Source organism: Falco rusticolus, chromosome 3, assembly GCF_015220075.1.
Source record: "Falco rusticolus isolate bFalRus1 chromosome 3, bFalRus1.pri, whole genome shotgun sequence".
NCBI lineage: Eukaryota > Metazoa > Chordata > Aves > Falconiformes > Falconidae > Falco > Falco rusticolus.
In genome coordinates this window covers 25173213-25196464 of record NC_051189.1, presented here as the reverse complement: position 1 = coordinate 25196464, position 23252 = coordinate 25173213, and the positions used below count along the sequence as shown (strand labels likewise).

Here is a 23252-nt window from a genome sequence, read left to right as displayed (position 1 = left end):
AACTTTTTAGGCATTTAGTGGTAGGAGGAAATGATGAAATGCATAACTGTTTTTTGCAATTCTGCAGTGCTCTGACAAAAGCTGGAAGCAGCACCTTGAATTTTTAGCAGTCACCCCCAGTGAGACACAGTTGTTTCAGTGACTCTTCTCTGAGCAGTGGTGAGTGACTAAATAACCTGTTCCTCTGTGTGAATGGTGTACTGAAGTGCTGATGAATAAACAAGGTTATCAGCTGTAAGAAGGTGGCAATATGGGTAATGTTCTGTCAGTCTGGAAGCCTGAAGTTTTAGTGGGGGAATGAGTGTAAAAGGACAGTCGGTCCAGCTCCACTAACGACTAGTGAACAAAATGAGAGGAGGAAGTCAAGTCTTCTTTGGACCAATGTGGCTGCCTAGGAACCCAGCCTCAAGTATCTACCACCAGTCAGAAGTTTAAAATCTTAACATCTGACTGACAATCTCATCCACAGTACAGTCACAATTCAAGTCATCTTGAATCTTTGAAAATCCCTTCTCTGAAAAGCCTGGAAACACTGTGGAAAAAGAAGCCCCTCGGGCTTACGAGGGGTCATGCAATGCATGCTGAATGCATGCGTGCAAAAGTGTGTCCTGGCATAAATTGATTTGTGTTATCTCATTCCCTGCAGCCATTCAAAAAGACACTGAATTTGCCTTCTAATGTCTTGAAGATCTCATTTATACATTTAATTGCTACCCGGAAGGCATCTTTGGCAGGAGTGTGCAGTGAACGTGGCTGGTTTGAAATGCAAAGGTATTTTACTTAAAAAGAAGTAAGTAAAGAAAGAAACCATATCATCAGATGGCAGTGAGAGCTATTTGGAATTATGCTTTTGGTTTGATCTTTCTCAATACAGTGAAGGAAACCAACAGAAGTGTGATTTACTGCATTATAATTTTCTGTTATGGCACTACCGTTGTTTCCCAGTCATCAAAATTCTGCTGCTGCTGTTTGAGTGTTGGGAAATCCTGAAAGGGCTGGACAAAATGCAGTGAACATGTGTTTGTTATATATTAAATATAATGCTGGGAGTAAAAAATACTCTTGGGAAAGTAAGTTTAGCAGATTCCAGGTTTAGCTGGCAGCTGATCTGATCACACAAAGATTATTGGTAAATGAAACTGCCCTTTATTTCATGTTGGACAGTGTTCCGCAGCTGGGGCAAGTACCTGTGTCTCCAGGTTGCAGTGCTCAGCAGTCTCAGCCTTGATTTTGTAACAGACTAGCTGACCAAAATACTTCTGGTTTGCTGATGCTGATTATGAAGCAAGAGTTGTAACTCTTGGCGTTATCCTCAGTGCAAAGTTTTCCTTCTCCGTGTATGGGCAGTGGTGCCTTTTGTCTCCATGCGGCTGTGCAGCTCTCACCTTTGCTCACAGGACTAGATCCAGAGGGATTTCTTTGCCTACGTGTGTGAAGACCTTGGCCTGGAGGGCATCTTCAGTAGCCGCTTAATGGACGGGCAGCAACACACAAAAACACAGTGTCTGGTACTTTCTTTTAAAAGGTGCTGTTAAGAGATGTGGTTTCCCCATTTATAGAGTAGTTTGGTGATTCACTGGAGCCAGAGATCAGGTTTTGATGTGAATGATGCATTTAACCTTGGCCACGTTACGTAGGGGCAGATCCTCCTTCTCCCCCAGAAAAGGCATGCAGGCAGATTTTTGATATCCAAGTCCAGACAGAAGTGCCTCCTTGAAAGTTCTTGCAATACAGATGGCTGATCTGAGCAGATTCAAGTCTGTAACTTACAGCTTCACAGGCTCTCTCTCAATTTTAGGTTTTTCGCTGGTGCTTCCCTGCCCTGTTGAAATTATTTGTGTTAGGAGGAATTTAAACTGGAATAGACCATAGAAGAGGTGCACCCGATGCAACCTGGGTCCTCAGTACAAGAAATGGACCTGTTAGAGCAGGTCTGGAGGTTCAGAGTTTCAATTTTTGTGGATTGTAGAGATTCTTTTATGGTTCATGAGCCAGTATCGTTGTCTCTTTTGGTTTTCCTTGCTGAGACAATTGGAAAATAAAATAGATCTTTGGGCCTAAGCTGCCTCCAATCAAAGTTAGCTTTCTTTTTTTTTTATGGCATTGTTTTCCCTTACAGAAGTGTGCCTGATCTAAGTAGGACTGTGCTGTGTTTCCAAGTTAAAAAGGTGTATACTTTCCTACAAAAATATACAAGAAGCGTTTGGCTTTCTCATTCCAATTAAGCTCCATGTTGTAAGTCACTATTACTTCACCTATGTACAATTTAGCATAAACAGAGTCAAAATGATGTCATCAAAATGATTTATCTTTTTACTTCGTCGTAACAGCATCCTGAAACATCTTGTGATTCTTCTGTTCCTTCCCTGCTCTGACTATCCTTCCACTTCCCTCCCGCAGTCTTTATCTTTAAAGCTTTATTGATCATTATTATTTAACAATATATGTATATAGAACAATATATTATGGGATGGAGATTTTGGTTCCTGAAGAGTTTTTTTTCTTCCCTTTTCACATCTTGTAATTGATTTTCACACAGTGGGATTCAAAATGTGCCTGGCCCTATCAGCTTTTTACTAAGTTATATAACATCTTAGTTTCTCAGCTCTCTCTAAAGGTGAAGCGCAGTAGCTGCAGCACAGATGACGAGGTCAGTTCTCATACATTACTGTGTCTACCCTTTCTTCACTTCTGTTACATGTCCCCCTTTTTTTATAGGAGTAAATGAATAATTTCTAGCGTATTAACATTAAAAGCTTTATATTCTCAGAATATGTGTACTTTTATGAATTACTGAATTCTAAACCATTTTTTTTCTGCAGTATAAACTGCAGAATAAATGGAATGGATGGTCAAGGAACTCTGCATTTTGTTTACATGAATTATGAGTACTACGATGTTCTAAACACGTTGTTTGTGGACACAGTTGTGTTGGAAGAGCTGTGGGGCTGGATCTGCAGGAGGTCACTGTAATGATCAGTACCAAGACAGACACTGGACTGGTGTTATGTCATTAATATTCCTGCTGCAGAGTGGGAACAAGCTTTCTGTCTGATTTTTGTATCTCCAGCGGAATCTTTGCATTGCTTAAAATATTTCGGTAAAAATGCAAACATTAATCTTACAGCCAAACTAAGTCAGCTCAGTCTGGATTTCATTTACCAAACCCTTGCATTTTTCTAGAGGAAAGTATTATTTTAGACAAAATTTGGAAAGCAAAGAGTTTCCCTTGACTCCTTGATGATTTCTGGGTTTTGACTTTGGTGGAAAGTTATTTTTTTTTTAGCCTAAACCATTCTGAAAGTGGAAATCTTGACTGCATGAAACACTGGAGCTTTCAAGGTCTGTGCTGAAGGAGCTAGTCACGGGTATTTATGCTGCCAGAATTTCAAGGAGTGGACCCTGCCTGGCACATGGAGCTGGACCAGAGCCATTTGTGCACCACTGCAACAGACAGGAGCACGGGGTGCCTGTCGGCCCTTACCCAACTGTGCGCAGTGAATGCAAATGCCAAGCAGTGCCTGTGTTTAGTTTGGATGGGCAGGAGAGTGAGGAACTCTACTGTCTTTTCCCTTTTTCAATTGCTTTGAGTTTGCTCTAAAGACTTACACAGGTTTTAATAGGTATTTTTTGCAGGCTACTAGTATGGTAAGAAGTTACGCCCAAATTTTCTGGCATCTGAACTAAGTATAGATAAATGCAAAGGGCTATTGAAATGCGCACAGGGAACAGAATCCAGTCACTTCATTTATTTCTGTTTATTTATGTCCCTAAATTCATCTGCTTCCTCATGTTTTTCATGTGCAAGTGAGAGGTTTTACCTATCTGTTCTTAACAGCAGTTAGCACGGCTTAGCCATAATATTTTGATTTCCTAATAGTTACTTTTCATAGAAGATTAGCCAAGGAAAAAAACCACACATTGTGAGATTAGTTAAATACGTCTTGAAATCCTGCCAATACTTCCTGAAAAGAAAATGTGATTTACTGATTCTTGCTCTGCATTTAGAGGAAAAGCCTCTGATTTATATGGTAGGATTTCGAAAATCTTGAGAATTTTATTGCATGCATCTACATGCAGCTTCCATGTTTTATCTTGTATGGTGTTTTCTTACAAAATCAGGTGGTTGTTTAACAGTTTTGCCTAGAAGCTGAGCTCTAGTTAGGAAGCTAAATACATAAATGTTTCCAAACTCACTTGCCTTATTTAACACACTGTGGCCTCATCTGTCTTCTGGGCTCTGGTTATGATCACTTCCAACTGTGTTTAAGTCTCTCCTTGGCTTCTCTTTTTCACAGTCAGACACTAGCTCCTTGTCTACTGTGCCTTCCCTGTTCAGCTGCCTGTCAAGGCTCATATCTGATCATGGGGATCTTAACCTGGCAATGCCAGACCAGCCTTGAGCTGCTCTTTGTTTTGGACTAAGGGGGAAAAAAGCCTCACTGTGCTTTGGAAAGCCACAGTACAGTGCTTTTTGATTGAATTCTTCTTTAAATAATGTAATTTACTGTGATGTCTATAGATTGCTAGTGTCCGTCAGTGGGTGTGGCTGCAGTGTTTATAGCAATCCTGCTCTCTGGGCGTATTCATTAAAAAAATAACAATGAAAAACCTTGCAGGGAAGCTGTGTTCTACAGGCTCGTGTTTCTATGTTTGTCCAACTCTATTTTGTGTCATTGTGAGTGAAAAAAAATAATAGGAAAAGATTGTTGCTTGTCACAGGCATAAATCTAAATGGTGGTTCTAGGGAAAGGTCATCCTTTTCTGTTGGTGAGGACGTATCTTTACTTCAGCATGAAAGTGAATTATGGTTTTAGGTTGTCTTCTTGAATCTCACTGTGTACTGCCTGTAGGTCCCACCTGCAGAAGGAAAGAGGAATAAGTGATGATGAGTCTCTTTGCAGCGTACCCGGGCAGGAGCTGCAGCTGAGCAGCAGAGGCTGAGTGCCATTACTGCCACTGCGGAAGCATGGGTGGCTGCCTGGGAGTGCTGCTAGGCTTCTCCTACCTTCCCGTTTTCTCTTCCAGCCAGTGTCTGCCCCCCATCTGCAGCTGAAAGGTTAAGAAGATACCCACTCTGTGGATAAAGCTTAAATGATCTCTTTTGTACTGTGGCAATGCGACTGCAGCATTTGTGAGGACTGCCCTTCTTGGTATCTCAAGTTCTTGCTGGGAGCACGTTCCTTCCTGCTCAGTCCACCAAGGCTGTGTAGTGGTAACTGTCCCTAGTAGTCAAGCAGCTGATCTGTAAATCTCTGAGAAGAATAAACTGCCTGTGCTTACTGCAATGTTGCAGAGCCAGGAGCTGCGGTCTCCAAAATCCTCTTCACGCCTCTGACAGAGAGCGCCATTACTGAAGACAGAGCAGCTCAAACACTGCTAACCCACGAGAGCTTGCTCAAGCACAGGAGCACAGACGCAAGGTGTATCCTGAAAGAATGTGAGAATTGTTTTGCTTTGGTGTTGCACAGGAATATTTTGCTTACCGGGAGATGAGCCTTAAGGCGAGGATCTGAAAAGGCTTGTGCCATCCTGGGCACTTATATGCCTCTCAGCCATCAACTACTTTGTGTTTATATAATACAAGTTCTTAAAGGCTTCTCGATGCTCTGCAACGTAAATAAAAAGGTTTGATATTTAAATGTTTTTATGGTGTAGCAGCTTGCTAGATAACTGTATAGAAGGATGCTAGCTGTCTGCTCTCAGATTTTAACATGTGCATGCGCCTACTGAGCCGACTGGTCCTTGGCAAACTGTGACCTGCTTCCCCAGCTGGTACAAGAAATATGGTTCTGCCATACTAGGATGCTGAAAAGAGTGCAGATACCTCAACTCCTGCAAATCTGATCTTTCTTTTCACTGTTGACATTCAAATTGACAGCTAGAGATTTACATTGCACATGTTAAAAAACAAAAAGTTGGGTGGTATCTGTTGATAAGCTGTGCTGTGCATTAATGGTCACCTCCTTCCCAGGATGGAGACAGCTGAGCCACCTCACTGGTGGTCTCAGCATCAGGCAGGGACCTAAGGACGCCACTGAATCAGGACCCCTGTTGGGAAGCTGGGAGAGACTCAGAAGTACAGAGCTGGTTTATGAAAGACTGAGCAGTAACACACTTCATCATGCTGCTCTCTATTTTAAATGAATTGACTGGGAACACTTGTCAGAAATAAGTTTAGCTCCTGAGAAAATACTGACAAACTTGATAACTGCAGTACTTGATGTCAAGGTGCGTTTGTTAAACACAATTTAAAATTGAAGCCTTCAGTCTGTACCTAACAAAATGAACTTTGCTGGTTTTGAAAATCTTTTTCCATATTTATAGATATCATTGCTATAGATACAAAACAAGAGTCCCTACCTTTTTTAAGTGTATTTTCTTCCCTAATGTTAAAGTTTTGCTACGTGGCGTAGAAACAGGGTATATATTTTTATGCTAGGAAAGACTGAAAAACATATTTTGTTGTTTAACTGTTTTAAAATGTGTAAATTTTGTTAAACATACCCTTTTTTAGAGTCCTACATCTTTATTTCAATCTGAACTATGTAAGTACCAGGCTACGTATTTATTTTGCCTGTCACAGTTGTCGGGGGAATGCCCAACCTTGTCTGCTTGAGGCTCAGGCCACAGGGATGCCCGTGCCACCCCAGCAGCTGGCTGTCCTGGCACTGTGCACAGACACGGCGCTCAGGGCACTTGCTGCCTCGTCCAGCACATCTGGTGGTGGCAACATCTTGTATAGTCTAGAAGTGCGTTACATTCAGTAAATGGGGGAAATCAAATTGAATGGTGACACTTTTATTAAAGACAGGTATTTTGAAATAGTGGAAATCTGCTATCTAAACCTCCGGTGGCTTCCAGCAGCCAGATACATGCTTTGATCATTGGGTCATCCATCCACAGTGGCTTGATAATGGGAGCAGAAAACCAGGATTACAGGGGAGGACTTGAAAGGACCCAAGACTAAGTCTTCTTAAGAGGCAAGAGGGAATTTTGTTTGTAAGGAAACTTGAAAAGATAAACTAGCTGTTGTAATTCTTAATTTTTTTTTTTTAAAAAAAGCTAGGATGTGGAGAAAACTGCACTGATAGGGATGAAGGATGCCATTGAACATAATCTCTGTCCTTGCTTGAGCCACTTCATTCTCTCCTGGGGATGCTTATGTCCTGGTTCTCACTCCTGTGGCTCCTGCAGCTCCTGTTCCCTGTCCAGCAGAGCTTCCCCTGGTGCACGGTATCCTTGGCCACCAAGGCGGTGCATCAGTGCTTGTGGGGTGTGCTTGGAGGGTGAAGGCTTACAGAAATGTCTTTACAACCTTTAAAGCCTTGTGGGAACAAAGTAAAAAGTTGTTAAAAATGTTCCTCCTACTACCACAGAACTGAGAAGCAAAATAGTTGTGTGGGTTTTCTGTTTGTTTTTAATAACTAGGCACTATTTCACAACCTATCTGTTCAGATGTAGTTTCTCCTTTATATATAGATCCTCTTAGTACAACCTGTTATTAATCGGCTTATCAAGTGGTATTCCTTACTTTTTGGGATGACAAGATGTGAAAACAGACGTGCTTGTTATAGCGTTTTCTCAATAGGTGCAGTTAGCAGATTCACATTTTCTAATTGCGTCTGACGGAACCTTAACAAGGCTCTGGATCTCTGTGTGCTGTGTGGCTTCAGCATCCCAGTGAACAGAGTATGGATGGGCATCCCCACCGAGCCCTCTGGGGTGTTCTTGGAGCTCTGGAGGAAATGCCGGTAACCGCTTTGCCATGTTACTGACCCCAGGTGACAAGAGAAAGCTGGTCGGGGTTAGTTGGAGCTGAATACTTAGAGCAGGAGGGTCTCCTGCCGGAAAGGGTAGGAGGATAATTTTGTTGTTTAAGTACAAAATATTCCTGGATCTTTGAAGATGTTTTTCTGCCATCTGGTATAAGCTTGACTAACCTGATTTATGAATCAGAAATGCAAAAAGAACCAGACAGGCACTTTTTCAAACCTGTATGGCTAGTGCCCAGTGAAACTCCCTCAAGAAAAAGTAGCTTGAATGAACGTGTTTTCAGTGGAGGATGGGGTGTATATATTAAATAACAGTCACAAAAGCTAACCAATATAAAGCTTATTTTTATACAGTCTATATATTTTCTGCATATTTCACCAAAATGCTAAAATTATACTTACTATTCAAAATACTTGAGTTACACATGAGTTGAATGGCAAAAACTCAGTTCTGCTTTGGCTATGGTGATGGAAGGATTTCTCATTTTGCCTTGTTTCTAACTTGCCTTTGACAAGTTAGGTGCTCCCACAGGGATTTTATTTATATATTATTATATCCTGCAGAGGACTCTGAGAACCCATTTGTCTTCCTAGTGAGGACCAATACTAGATGTTTTAGTTTCCTCAAGGAACAGCTTCTGTTCCTTCCTTCACTGTAACAAGAGCCTGCCCTTTATGAGTTGGCGCTAGTTGCTTCATTTTATAACGGTGGCTTTTTGTCCCATGAGGACTTATAGAAGAATATGTTATGCACATTTCAAATCTCTGCACTCTTTATTTCAATGATAATCTATATTGCAAAAGTATGAAGACATGATATTTGTACAAATTGGGTATCTTAGTTGCCTGAGATAAGTGCTGTTTGGCTCACAGTTTAAGCTTTATCCAGTCTTGTCATTGACCTGTATTCAATGAAGACACGTGGGTGCTTCCAAAGACTTCTAGATATTATTTTTTTTTTTCAGTCCTAACATCTGTGTAATGTGCTGTGTCTGGTTCTTAGGAAAGTGAAACAGCAATTATTGCTTTCACAGTGCAGCCCCATAGCCCCAGTGCCTGGTGGGACACAGATAGCTTTGCCCAAAGGGCACTTCAAACCTCAGTGTGGGGATGAGTCTTGTGGCTCTGGGAAGAGGAGGGGAGGCTCCATTTGGGAAGGGGAATTGGAAGAGTTTGGATGTTTGCCTGTGAGATTTTTGCTGCTCTGGATTAACGCCCTTCCTGTACCGTGGTCTGGTGGCAGGTCACAAAGCGTGGTCTTTGCACTCTCTGCAGCATGTCCCAATGCTCGGACTAAAGACAGAGTCTGTGTTGCTGGCTGCACCTCTGGTTCCAGGACTGGCATTTGCAGCTGCCAAGCAGCGCTGTGTAACACGGTGTGACGAGGCAGGCTGCCCAGCTCAGGAGGAAGGTCACACTGGAAGGTCCCCACGTGCCTGGAGGCACTGCAGCCGATGGACTGTTGTATCTGCCTGGGTTGAGATGCTCCTGGCTGGATCTCACTCATGTTTATTATCTTTTCCCCTTTCACAAAATACCTTTACACCTCACTGAATTTTCAGTGATGAAATTAGAATGTCTTATTCCATGTATGTCTTGTGGAATGAAGATAATAATGATGTATACATACATTGTTTTATATTTTGAAAGAAGTCTTTAAGTGGTTTCACTGTGTACATTTCAAGTTCTGTGAGCTACTGGGCAAGGCAGAAGAATGAGCAGATTTGCATTTCCGTATCTTAGGACAAGCATATCCACAGCATGTGCTTCAAACCTGAGCTGCGGTTGCCTGCTGTGATGATGCTTATTTGTTGAGATGGTACAATTAGAACAAACAGATCTGTGGTACTGTAGGGGCATTGTAACTTCCAACCTTCTCTGCCATCTCTTTGAGAAGTTAAAAAGGCCTTTTTGCTTTCAGATTTGACTACATAAATGTATGCATGCTATGATTGCATATACCATAGCAATCTTAGGAACATTAAGTACCCAGGGATATAGCAGCTGACTTGTAAACAACTCAGAAAACAGTCAAGCCTAGGGTTGAAATCAGAAATGTAAATGTAATTGCCTAAATTAAAGGCTGTGGATAAAACAGCTTTGTTGATGCATAAATTACTTGCAGTTAACAGAGAAAATAATTGATATTATGACAAAGTTAATTATATGGAAAAATGCTACGAATTTATATGGCTTCATTGCAAGTGAGGTATTCTGTGTCTCAGGGTATGGCATGCAGCTCCCAGGTCACAGGCTACACCTGCCTTTGAAAACTCTGAATTCACTGTTCAGGAGAGAGAAGATGGTAATATAGGATGTGGTCCTGCATAATATAGGATTTGTGAAAATCTCACAGTAATGTTCAAGGGAATAGGATCTGGGTGCTGGTTGCATAGGCTATAATAAAGAGATTTCAGAACCAGCTCCTTCTAATCAGGTGAAGAAAAGACTTTCCTTAGTGATCCTTAAGATAGTTTGGACAGTTTGAATCCATCCTTATAAATAAAGTTGCATTAGATATAATGCTACAGCATTAGTGAGACAAACAAGAATTAAATAAAAATGATTGTCGCTTTAAAACCATTATGCAGAATTTTTCTTTGCTGAATATTACAGAGCTGGAAATTTCAAGACCCATGCAAATTGTACTAAAGTAGATTTGCATAAAGCACTGGAAGAGCTTTTGAGAAAATGAAACTAGTGGGAGTTATTTAAATAACAGTGTAGCAGCTATTAACAAAATAGCAAGATTCAAAATTGTAATTTACTTTACACATCTCCTAAAAAAGTCCAAAATCAAGATAACTGTCAGCAAATAGTACAGCATTGCAACCCACCCTGTTAAGATCCTGAAAGAATTTATCAAGAAATTCTCATCCCTGACAAAACACACCCCCCAGTTGCAAAACATATTACTCCCACCATGTAAAGCAGCTGTAAAATTTTATACAGCCATGGCGAAGCCATATGATCTTCGGCTCTTAATCCTTACAAAAGCTCAGGCAGGAAAAAAACCAATTATTTGTATATGCTGTGACTATTTGAGTTACGTTATGTATTTAGCGTGACTGCTGCCATCATCCTCTCCATCATCATCATCTTCATCACTTTCCCACTTCTGTGATGCCTCATCCTCCTGCAAATGTACATTCCAGTCCCATCTGTGGTGTGTAGAGCACTTTGACTCCTTTGCCCATGGACTCACTAACGCTTCTTTCCCAGGCAATGAGAATGCCTTGTCACACTTGAACCACAAGTGGATTCTGGATTCCCCCGCTTGGAGTTCATGGATGTAACCGGGCAGCAACCTATCTATATGTCTTCTGTAAATGGTCCTCCAAGGGTTTACCTGTAGCGGTGCTGTCATGCTCCCAGGAATAATCACAAGGTTTGTGTTCATTTAAGTCTTTATTCTGTGATGTGCCCTTGAAACACGAGGCACCAGTGTTGTCTAGATCTTGTTAGAAGGATGTGGGTTGCCTGTTCTACACATCACAAAACCAATTTTTCAATCATTTAGATATTCTTAATCTTTTCCCCCTAAAACCTGGTGGAAACTTTGTTTTGGCATTGTTTTTTCTTAGAGAATGAGGGATGGTGGCAGTTTTCCTGCATGTGCTGGGACCACTTCCGTAAGGATGACGAGGAAGTGTAGAGAGTGTGGTTTTGGTATGCTTTCTGGTCCCTGATATTTAACAACTGTTGTGTCTTTAAACTTGCATGGTAAATTTTGGTAGAGTGTGTAAAGGAACGAAAGAGAGTGTTTTGTATGCTTGCTGTACGTGCTCAAATACATATGCTGGAGCTATAGAGCAAAATATGATGTTGAAATGCCACTATTTTTCTGCACATAGCTGTTGTGCACTGTTTTATTTCCTGAAGCTGAGCTGAATGTTGCATTGCTGATACATACCTGTCACTGAATTGCTTTTTGGGCTGTGTAGGTGTGAATTCATTCCTAATCCTTTCATAACGCCACCCCTGTGAAGGTCATCTTGTTCTTGTCTTCTTGCTGTCAAATGATCTTGTAAGCTGTTTGCATTATCAGAAAACTGCTGCATGATCAACATGTGAAGTAACAGTCTGAAGAGCTTTTCTGTGGTTGTTTTTTCATTGTTGTTCTTTGTTTACTGACAGACATTTATTTTATTGGTGTTCTATTTTCTGTGTGCTTTGTGGTAGTTGGTTTTGTTTCCCTCTGCAATTCGTAATGACCAATTGGGATTTGAACTGCAAGCGTCTTGTACTCGGTTGTGTGTAGCACTTAAAAGCAGTGGATACATAGGGATAATACGGCAGATGGAGCATGCACTGAGTGGCTCTTTCCCTGTGAGACCCTTCCATCTTCCAGCAATCCTTGGCTCAAAGAATTTCCTTGCTGAAGTACCTGCATGTTTCACAGCGGCTAATGGATGTTTTCTGCCTGACTCATGTCACTGTTTTTTATACCTAGCGATACTCCTAGCCTGCACAATTATTTCCATCATGCAATTACATACTGTTCAAAGAAGTACTTTGTTGTGTTTATTTCAAACTTGCTGCTTGCCTTCGTTTGGTTCTTTTTCAATCTCCTGCGGCGCAGACCCATTTGCTGCTCCACTTTCCCACGCCTGATGGCTGTAGAGGTCCCTGTGCTGGTTCCCAGCCGGTGGCTCCTTCCTGCAGCCTGTTTTATCTCATCCCAGGAGGAACCAACAGACTCATTGTCATCACAGGTGGTTTTTCTCTGTATCAGTCTAGTCCTGCTGGCTTCTTTATGGGAGGGGATGGCCAGAGCTGCAGGTGGCGTTCAAGAGCATTAAAGAAACGATTTTCCAGCAGCCCTCCATGGCACTGCCACCCATTGCAAGTGTGCAGAAGGAGCCTCAGGCAGTAAATGGAGCCTGACTGCAGACCCCGAGCCTTTTACCTGATCCCTCTGGATTACCACAGCAGCTAAAAAATGACGGCCATGAGCAAATGCAGATTTATGTGGAGGCTGGCGGGGGCAGTGTCCACAGGGGAATAAAGTTGCTGGTTTTGTGGCTAGTCTGTGCAGACACTGGGGGTTGGGCCACCTCCTGTGTTTAAGTTGTCAGACCTTTGCAGTGCTGTGTTGAAAACAGAAGTTTACTTTTGTCCACAATCAGATAAATCTTGGCTGTCAACATCAGTTTAAACCACATTTCTTGCTACAAAGAAACCAAATTAATAACCAGCTCTTCTGGGCATTCAAAAATACTAAATGCAACCCTGAAGAATAAGCATCACTCTTCAAATGAGTAGTTTTGCTTCTCCTGTTAACTGTGGAGAAAAATCTCTGTGATAGTCACAAGTGGTGCAAGGAGGTTTTTTGTATTCAGTAGATAAGAATGAGCTAGGCTTTCCTCCAAATCTTTGTTGCAGTAAGGGATTTTTGCTTAGAAATTCAGAAAGACCAAATAGTACAGGTTCTTAGCCCCTGGGATGTTTTGTATGCTTGTTTGTTTCCACCATAAATGGTTTAAACACCTTTTTTCCCCTTTCTTTCAGACTGGACTGCCAGCCATGATTGTTTTAGGTGCTTTCAAGATAAGTTTAGAGAATAATGCCTCTTTTTTTTTTTTTTTTTTTTTTTTCCTTTCTTGCTGTTTTAGAAAAAGTCAGTTCACAATTATAACATGAAAAGTGCATGGATGGTATTAGGAATGGAATATGTTTGTGATAGTGAATATCAGGGATGAAATCCTAATGCTCTTTAAATCTATAGCAGACTTTCCAGGGAATTCAACAGCCCCAGGATTTCAGGACTTCCCATATCTATGGACTGCCCAGAGCACTTGGTGGTAGGTTCCCCAACACCTGGCCCAACCACATTTTCTTTTTGAGGGAAATGGTACCAGTCTGTTCAAGGTGACCCATTCCTGGGAGGTACTGCTGGGGAGCGCAGGACACCAGGTGGTCAGGAGGAGGTAAAAGCTGGAGCCATCTGTTAGGCTGTTTCTAAGATGCAGTAGAAAACATCAGTTGTATGCAGAGGATGAAAAAAGAAAAAAAAGTACAAGTTCAATAGCTAGTCAGTGTATCTACTTACAGGTGTATCATATCACACAGCTTGGAGATGCACATTGCTCCTGCATTAGCTAAATGAGCAAATCCTCTGCAATCAGTAACTGGCAGGGTGCTGAGAGGCAGATGTGGGCTTCGTGCCTCTGTCCGGTGGGTTAGAGGCACTGAGGAGTCACCACATCGAAGGTCTAAGACAGCTGGAGTTATGGGGTGAGAGGTTCTGGGAAGAAGCAAGATATAAATGGAGCAAATGGGGGTTTAAAGGGTTTTTAGCAATAGTGCAATGGAGTTATACAAATAGGTGTGTTATCTAAACCCCAAGGTTGCAAGCAAACACAGCATTTGCAGATCCAGTCAGCAGCAGCTGAGTAACCAGCCCCTCCTTTGGCCCTGCTTGACCTGCCACCCAGGATGGGTTGTCTCAATTAACATCACCAGGTGGCCCTTCATAGTCATTTGGCTCCTGAATTTACCGCTTTTGCTGTGAAGGTGCCTGTCTGTTCTGACTCCCAAGGGAGAGCACAACCCTATTTTACAGAAGCCACCAGTAGCCCGAAGACAGCAGCAATGACCAGCTCAGGGTTTCACACCTCTCAAGGGCAGCAGGTTTTCCTTTTTTTGTTGCATAGTTTTCCCTCCCCTGGTACTCCTATAAGTTAAGGACAGCTGCAGAAAAAGATATTTTGGTCCCTTCTACTTCAGATCTTAGGCAAGTTAGGAGTTTTTCCTTGCTATCAAGTACGCATTTCCAAGCTCGACTGGTGCAGTGCTGACTTTGAAATCCTTGCTGGCATGCTTTCTGCCAGCTGTCTGCAGCAGTGTCATTTTGGGTCACACCAGGCAATATTGAAAACCTGTGTTGCCCATTGTTGAAAACTTAGTTGAAGACTGCTACAGAATACGTCGAGTAAAAGATAAAAAAGATTTGCCACGGTATTTCTTATATCTTGTATTTATTTTTCTACAAGCAGACAGCCTGAAACAAAGCAAGAACAAGGAATGTGATCCCAAAGCATTTCACATTCAGATTCTTATCTGTCAAAGAATAAATCTTGCTTCAGCCCAGCTGTGCAGCTTTAATATAAAGAAACAAAACCAAACACAACACGAAGCCAGGAATAAAGCAGGGCGCTGGAGAAGGGTCAGGCTTACAATGAATTCATTCTCTTGGCTTCAAAACACAGAACTCAGGCTTTCTTTGCAAGACACGGTGGTGTAGTGAAGATGCAGCTCAAAGGCTGCAGTGTTTTTTTCAACCATTTTTCAGCCATGATTGTATCAATGTACGGGTCAGGTGGGCTGAAGGAAGATGCATTTGAGTAAGTTGCATGTTTTTCTCGAGTCATTCCTATAAAGTTGTGTCCTTACTTGAACCGGTGTCCCACTCAGCTGACCCTGTTACTGTGGAGTCTGGATTCATTCTGACCTTGTGTCTTTCTGTCTTTCCTGGCAGCACAAGCACTGTCACCGTGGTCTCTCAAGAACAGTTTGACAATATTACGTGCATTAGCTTTTGTGTCATGCTTGTGTTCTTTAATTGTAGTACTTCAGTAGCTATGACCCTGGCAGTCTTACATTGAAATTATTTTGGATTGCAAGAGTAGATAACTTTTTGGACATCCCTTTGCTATAGGTATTTCAACTGAGTCTTTTATTAATCATAAGTCACCTGAAAAAGGCCATGTGTCATTTTTACTGCTCAGATGATAGGTATTATCCCTTTATTCCTATGTGATTCTAGAAGAATAGACACAGTATGTTTCTCACAACAATCTGGTATTCCCCACAGTCCAGCAAGCTATTTTATTATCTACCTCCACACTGCAATTCACAGCTTTATTAATTGGACTGTCCTTCACACAGCCTTGGTGGTGAAGAATGTGTTCATAACGTAGTTGAGAATATAAATCATAATGTTATTTTTCGGTTTGTATTTTTATTTAAGTCACCTGCTGTCTGTCTTCCTCTGGGGCAGAGCACAGAAATGACTAATGCAGGACAGGTATACGCTTACCCATCTTTAGACCTCATTTGCCTTTTTGATTTTATATTTGATTTTATTTTGAGATTATGGAGGTACTGAACACTTTGTAGCTTCTTTGCCCACAAGTATTTTGCACAACATAGAAGCAAGACAGTGTAATCACAGTGGAAGCTTTGGTCTGAGATATTAGCATTACTTCTTGAAAACTAGTGATTTTCTTCCCAGAAGTCATCCTTTAAATCTTCCAAGAGTTCTTGTGGTAAGGAATTATAGAGAGACTTTTTATATCACCTGAAATATGGCATATTCAACAATGTAGCAGAATTTAACATCATAATGGAAGACCATTTCATTGTTAATGAGTCAGTGAAATATTCCAGCCTTCATTTTAGGTAAATACATTTAACCAGCTGTAGGCTTAAAGCTAGAACTGCTCAAAACAGGGTCTCAGTTTCTGAAGCATCATTTCAAAAACCAGAACTTTCTTTTCTTCTCACACAAGGATGCCCTGCCCAGTCTTAACTTGATTTTTACATATATCAATGCTTATAGAAGTATTCATTTAGTTCATCCCAAGCTATTTTGGCTGGTGTCCCCACTGACTCCATAGATAGGTCCACTGACAAAGATCCTCAAAGTAAAGATAGTTTTATCACAGTGACAAGTTGTTCTTCCCATATCTGTAGGTCTCTTTGAACAGCAGGAGCTAATGTAAGCAGCTGTTATATGTGGAGTAGTAGTTGTTCATTGTTTCCTATAATGACACTTCAACAAGTCACTAAAATAAGCTACTGTGGCTACTGTACACTAAAATTAACACAGTGCACTGTTAAACCACAACCCATCGAGGCAGGATGCCACCTATATCAGAAGTTTATATGAGTTCAGGAGTAATTAAGGACAAACTAGGAAAATTAACCCCAAGAGCTAAGAAAGGCGAGCGATCTAACTCAAGAAAGCCGTAAACCAGAGTTTGCTGGAGCCTGGAGGGATGTCCTGGGGAAGGTCGCACTGTGCACCTGCCTGTACTTTTTCTAGATGAACATCTGCTTCGACCCAGTATAGCCTTTCTTATATGTAGGAGAGATAAAGGTCCTTGTCATCCTGAACTGTTTGTGTAGAGGCACTGGAGCTGAGAAGCGTTGCTTGAAATGCAAGACACTCTAGGCCTGTCTAGGGAAAAGGTTGTAGGGGAAGCAGTCTTCCTTATTGGACCAGAGAAGTTAATTTCTAACTGCTAGTCCTTTCCCTGGACTAGCAATATCCCATATGAGTATAGTAATTTTGCCTTCATAGTGTCATTCATAACATGCTACATACACTTTGATACTTTAATGTATCTTCCAGAGCTTGATCATAACCTGAAGATTTTCTGGTCTACTAATAGCAGTAATTGTTATTATGATATTTAATCAGTTAATCTCTTAAACTAGCAGATTCCATCCTCGATGCAGGAATCCATGCTGTTTAATTGCAACCAATATATGGAGAAAAACTAAGGAATCACAGAGTTAAGAGGGAGGCTGCTTAGCATTAAATTACTACCCTAATAAAATTATCCTTTGATATTACAGAACTTTATCATTTTACTTTACTTGCTCCAAAATTTCGGAATTATTATGATCCTTTCATCTCAGATCAGTATCTCACTGCAATGCCACAAAGCTCTTTTATTTCCAGGATCAAGTCATGTAGTCAACTATATACATCTGTAGAGATTTAATTTAAGAAAAGTGTTGACAAAATCCAATGTGTCTGTAGTGAACTGCATCATAACAGAGCATTTGTCTCTATTCAATAACTCTAGAAGAGTAATAACTTCTTTTTTATGTTGCTAAAGATAGAGGAGATGCCAGAACTATGCTGATTCAGTGATGAGAGTGTACTCACCACCACTCTGAGGAAGGATTTGAGAGTTTTTCTAAGTCTCTCTCCCACAGAACTCTTGTAAAATCACTAGATTTGAGGAGGAGTGGAGAGCAAAAATGTCATTTTCCTTGACTTTATTAAAGGCTTTTGACACTGTCTCTCACAGTATACTTGTACCCAAGTTCTGATGTTACATCTGGATGTGCGGATGACTAGATAAGTAAAAAACTGGTTGGATGGTCAGGCTCAGAGGATAGTGGTTAGTAAGTCATACTCTACCTGGATGCCAGTAATGAGTTGAATAACACTAATTTCTTTGGCAGGACAGAGAATTTCTTTACCTCTGTCCACTGCTGTGGCAGTGCACAAAATGGTACCTGGGCTTAGTGGGATTCTTGAGTTTTGGTGAGAAACAAAACTTTGAAACTATTGCAGAATGAAAAATGGTGTTGCAGAGCTACATCTGAATTCAGATGATCGTAAGTCAGTTCTTTTCTCTTGGGGCTTTCAGCAGCTTAATGCAAATTATTTAATTTCATTGTACTCCCCTCGTCTGTGGAAACTTAAGCCAGCAACTTAATGCTAGCTTAATTGTTGGCAGCTCACCTTCTCTGAAACGGATTAGGGATTGATCCTTCAAGCAGCTCAGCAGTCTGGTCTGTGGGCAGTTTACCATTTGTAGCTCCATGGAGATGGAAGTGCTGTAACTGATTGAGCAGGAGCTGAAAGGGGAAGTTAATGCAAGGCATAATTTAACACTGCTGGTCTCTGTTCTGCTGCAACATGCATGAAGTTTTGTACAATGAGTATATTGCTGTTATTCTATACATAATCTAGGTATAAAACGATGATTAGTAATACCTTACTGCCTTAAATTGCCTTTAGATTAAAGAAAAAGTCCCAGTCGGTGGATATTAGCGGGCCAGGATGCAACCCAGTGGCAGCTGAAGCTCAGACACCTCAGCCCAGTAAATCTTTGCTTGCCACTAAGACAGCTACTGCTGAGGAGGAACAGAACAACACCACAAACACCCAAAGGCACAATCCACGGAGGAGTGAGTTGAAGAGATATTACACCATTGGTGAGTTTCCTTTCACGGAAAAAAAATCAAATATACTTACTAAAAACACAAGGTCTTCCTGTTTGGTTTTTTTGTTTGTTTTTTTTTTCCCCATGTTTATTTTCCTTTGTTTAATTGCAGTTAGCTGCTAAGATTACAAATGCCCACAGTGAGCATTAAGATGTTGTATCTTCATGGTCATGTCAAGCTACCCTGAAGAATTAACTTGCTTTCTTTATCGTGCACCATTTAAAAGAATTTTCTTCTGCTTTTTTTTCTCCTAAGCACAAATATTGAAGAAAGCATTAAAGCGATTTTGGGAGGAAAGATATTGGAAGAACATAATTGTCTTTGACAATTAATTACATCAAGTTTTGGCAGAGATTGTTTGAAAGCACCTGGTTAGAAAGGATTTCCAGTTTGGAGAGGGAGGAGGCATGCTGAGGGTGAAGGATTAATTAGGGGTTTTTCTGGGTATCTTTCTCTGAGTATTTTTACTTTCTGAATATTCTTCTGCAATTTCAGCATCTACATGATTCATATAAAACCATCTTAGGCACCCTGGAAGATGCTTCATAACTTTCTTCCTTATAAATCTTTTCGGGACTGAGCCTGAATGATTCCTGTGGCAACATTTTGCTTCTCTCCTGATTAAAACTGAGTGGAGAGTGGCCTTGCAGTGTTTGTGCTGGGGTCATTAGCTCTTATGAGAGACAGATGGGCTAATGGGAGTGGTACAAACAAGAGGGATGGATGCTAGTGCTGTGGTTTTAAGAGTCAAAACATCAGTAGATTTAAGAAAAAGAAATTATGTATTTTAATTATGGATTTGTGTGCCACTGAATTATTTCAGTATAATGTGATTAGTTCTCCTGTTCCAAGGTAACTATTTGTGTGTCTTTAACTTGTCTAAAGGGTAAAGAAAACATGTGTTTTGTTAAATACCTTTCATTGTGTTATATCTGAACCCTTGAAAGTTGCTGTCATCATAAGTTATGTTGTTTTTAAAGAAGGAAACTGCAGTAGTAATCTACACATTATGTGTTTGCAGTTTTTGGTGCTCTGCATTCAAATTGGGCTGTTTCTGAAAACTCACAGGACTTTCAATTCCCACTTAATGCTGCCAATCCCAAAATAAATAAAAATGAGGTAAAGTGAAGGCATTGATGGATTCATTAGCATCTTGGACAATAGGTCTAAAATTTTACTTTCAAAATCTCAAATTCCATAATCCTTGTTCAAAGAAGATTCTATTGTACCACCTGTGAGAGTAGCACCCTAAAATAAATCCTTTATACTTAAGTGTGGAACATATTTTCTGACAAAGCATACTTAAATCAGTGCACTTTTTACTTTAAAAAGTATTCTGTAAGAAATACTGCTCTATAGCTTTTTCTCTCCTCCTTCCTCCAAATAATCTTAAAGGAATATCAAAAATATGCCAAGATTGCTTCATATCTGAAGCAGGGGATGCAATGGGGGAGTTTTGCATAAGGGTAATAATGAATGTAGAAATCTACTACATCATCAAAGTAAGTTCTTAATCTAACTCAGGATTAAAAAATATTATTGTTAAATTGGCCTTAGTTGAATGTTTTTCTGTGATCACCCAAAATATAGTCTGTGCATGGAAGCACAGACTCAGGTTTGCATTTATCTACTTGTTAAATTTGACTCATCTGGATTTTCTTTTGGGAACCTTTACAGAATCCTTACAATGTGAACTCCATCAATGTTAGTAACCTAGAAGTGCTTCTAGTGATCACAAAGCCTGAGCACTAGTGGCTCAGGATCTAACTTCCATGCTGGAATAACAGAATGTTGTTCATATGTTTGATTACTTTGTTTGGATATTGTGCAGCACTTGGTTTGACAGACGTGTTGACTGGAAAAAGACCTCTGAAGGTTATATAGTTTCATGTCCTGTTTGAGGTGGGACATCAGCCAACACTAGATCAGAACAGCCAAAGCTTTGTCTTGCTGAGTCTTGGTGATCTCCAGGGGTGGATACTCCACAGGCTCTCTGGATATCATGCTGGAACGCGGACAGTGTCTCCATAGACAACAGCATTCATGGGCAACTTGCCTGTAAACAGATGCTAACGTTTGTGAAAAATGGTTGTAGACCCTGGGGAAGTATGAAGGAAACCGACCACAAAAAACTGGCCAAGCTTACATGTTTTCCTCAAGTATGATCTTCGTTATTATTGTACAGAGTGCTGGGCGAGGTGGCCTGGCTAGACTGACCCAGTATGGGAGAGATACTGGTTTTATGTCCTTGTATATACAGCCTTGTCTATGTGACTTGCCTAGACCACAAGGAATACGTAGCTAGAGCCAGTATTTCTGCATACTACATAATATTTAAATTTCACTTTCAGGCAAATTGAAGAAACAAGAGTTCCTCAATACCTTCACAAACGTTTAATGGCACACATTCCTGAACATTGTGAAAATGAGAGGTTTAATCTTGGACAGCACAGTACTGATACCAGATGCATGTGCTTACTGTACTGGCCGAGTTGTTCTGATACTGAGTTTTTGACTTTGATAACCTGAGAGAAAGAGTAATTAACTTCTTAGAACTCCCATCAACTTCAGCATCCTTCATGACCTGTATCACCCCCTTGATTTAAAAGTCATTTTTATGACTTGAGCCAAAAACTATTTCTAATAGTCAAAGTCTGATCAAATAGTTTGTTACTTTTTGCAGATGAATGTACTTACACACTTGCAATGGACTGGGACTCTAAAATAGGAAGATATTGGATTCTAATGATGTTTTGGGTACAATTGGCTATTAAATAGCTTAAACAAGCGCATCAGAGCTGTTGCTGGCCTAATGCAATTACACGGGTTTTTACCTTGTTTTGCCCTTGTTTGCATGTTGTTCTCTACTAAAACAATCTGTGTCCAAGATCAAGCAACATGAACTAATCATTACTGTGATAAATGGATCAAGAAAATGTGTTAGAAAACTAATGTTCTCAGCTGGCTTTGTTTCTTTTGTTTTAAAATTAGTATTCTGTTACATTAACCTTAGACCAAATTGGCAAATGACAGCGTTTATGGTAGTGATTAGTGGAACTTGAGCAAACAAATGCTTGTTTTCATTAATCATAGTGATCTTCAAAGTACTTTATAGATATGAGAACTGAGTTCAAATCTGGATATGTAAAAAGTATGACATCTATATTTAGACATGTACATATATACAGTTTATATGTTTTTAAATGTACATGTCAGCTTCACATTGCCTATTAAAACTTAACTTCAAGGCCTAGCCAGGTTTGTTAATGGCTGCCCATTTTGTTGAATAGCCATGCAGCTTAAGATTATGTATAAAGAAATGTGTAACCAGCTTTATCAACTCATGGAAGGAGTAAAATCAAAACTATTTAAGTGGGTGTTTTATTATTATTATTTATTTGGCTATGCAGGGAACACTTCAGAGATCTTTACACAAATCTCAGTCTGCTTTGCAGACCCAAAGACATGAGCATTTACCTTGCACACAGCTTGTGTATGCTTGCAGCTACTGGGAGCAGATACAGGCATTGTCTGCAGACTGCTCCTAAATACTTTGTAGCATCAGAAATTGTTTACAATTTTCTGTGTCACCTTATGCATACACAGATTTACCTCAGTCCTTTCAAAGTTAAATGTGTAACAATGAAGGAATATCCTGGTCATTCCAAGAGACTTTAAAATTTCATCAGCACTGCCCCTGGTTTTGAGAGCTCTCCACAAGATACACATTTTGCATTTCATCTTTCCTACAGGCTGCATCTCAGATGCTTCCCAAACTTAATGAGTGCAGTTCCACTTCTTCAAAGTGGGGCGAAAGTAGGTAAGAGAGAGAACTGGGAGGAATAGGTGATGGGGAACAAGTTGTGTGCTTGGATGAAATGAAACAGAAAATGGAGGGTTGGTGAGGGGGAGAAATAACTCTTCCATATGGCAGGCTCAGCAGTCAGGAAGGCTGCTGCACCTCCAGTGCTGAACTGGTGTGAAGAAATTGAGTGGGAGCTCCTAAATTAATAAGGCGAGTGTAGGAAAAACAGTCTGCAAGGTGGGTTGGATGAAGTTTTTTGGAGAACTCTAGAAACAACGTCCAAGACACTTAAAATAAAACCCTAAAATTAGACTTTTTAGATGCTTCAGGCACTTAAAAATCCAGGCCACTTATTTCTGAAGGGCTTATTGTCAAGCAGCTCCCTCAAAAGAGAAAAAGAAGGTATCTGGGTCTTCAGCACTGTAGAAAGTGGGCTGGAATATTATACAATGGAGAATTATATGGGTGACCTGAATTCAAAGCAGTAAGGCTGTGTCAGCTTCATGCCACGTTCAGGCTACAGCTGCCTCTTAGGTGGCTTGCAGTGAGCCTAAGTGCAGCATCACAGCTGTGTTGCTTGTAGGACCCAACTGAAGGGCTGTAGAATCATACTTCATGGTATGATGCCTCTGGTATGATGCCTCAGAAGATTCGTGTAGTAATTTATTAAGGTGACTGAAGTAGCTAATGTTGTTACCCTA

General features: G+C 40.6%; 1 protein-coding gene across 7 annotated transcripts in view; it reads left to right on the top strand.

Annotated features, from left to right (window-relative positions):
• OXR1 (oxidation resistance 1) overlaps nt 1-23252 on the top strand; it is a 290279-nt gene that overhangs the window by 134733 nt on the left and 132294 nt on the right. For 6 of the 7 annotated variants that reach the window (XM_037379603.1, XM_037379602.1, XM_037379598.1 and 3 more), the window contains one exon: nt 18541-18737. In XM_037379603.1, coding sequence (XP_037235500.1) covers nt 18541-18737 — 197 coding nt within the window. Of the gene's footprint in view, nt 1-10997; nt 11164-18540; nt 18738-23252 lie in introns of all 7 variants that reach the window. The other variant, XM_037379595.1, reaches the window with a different exon arrangement.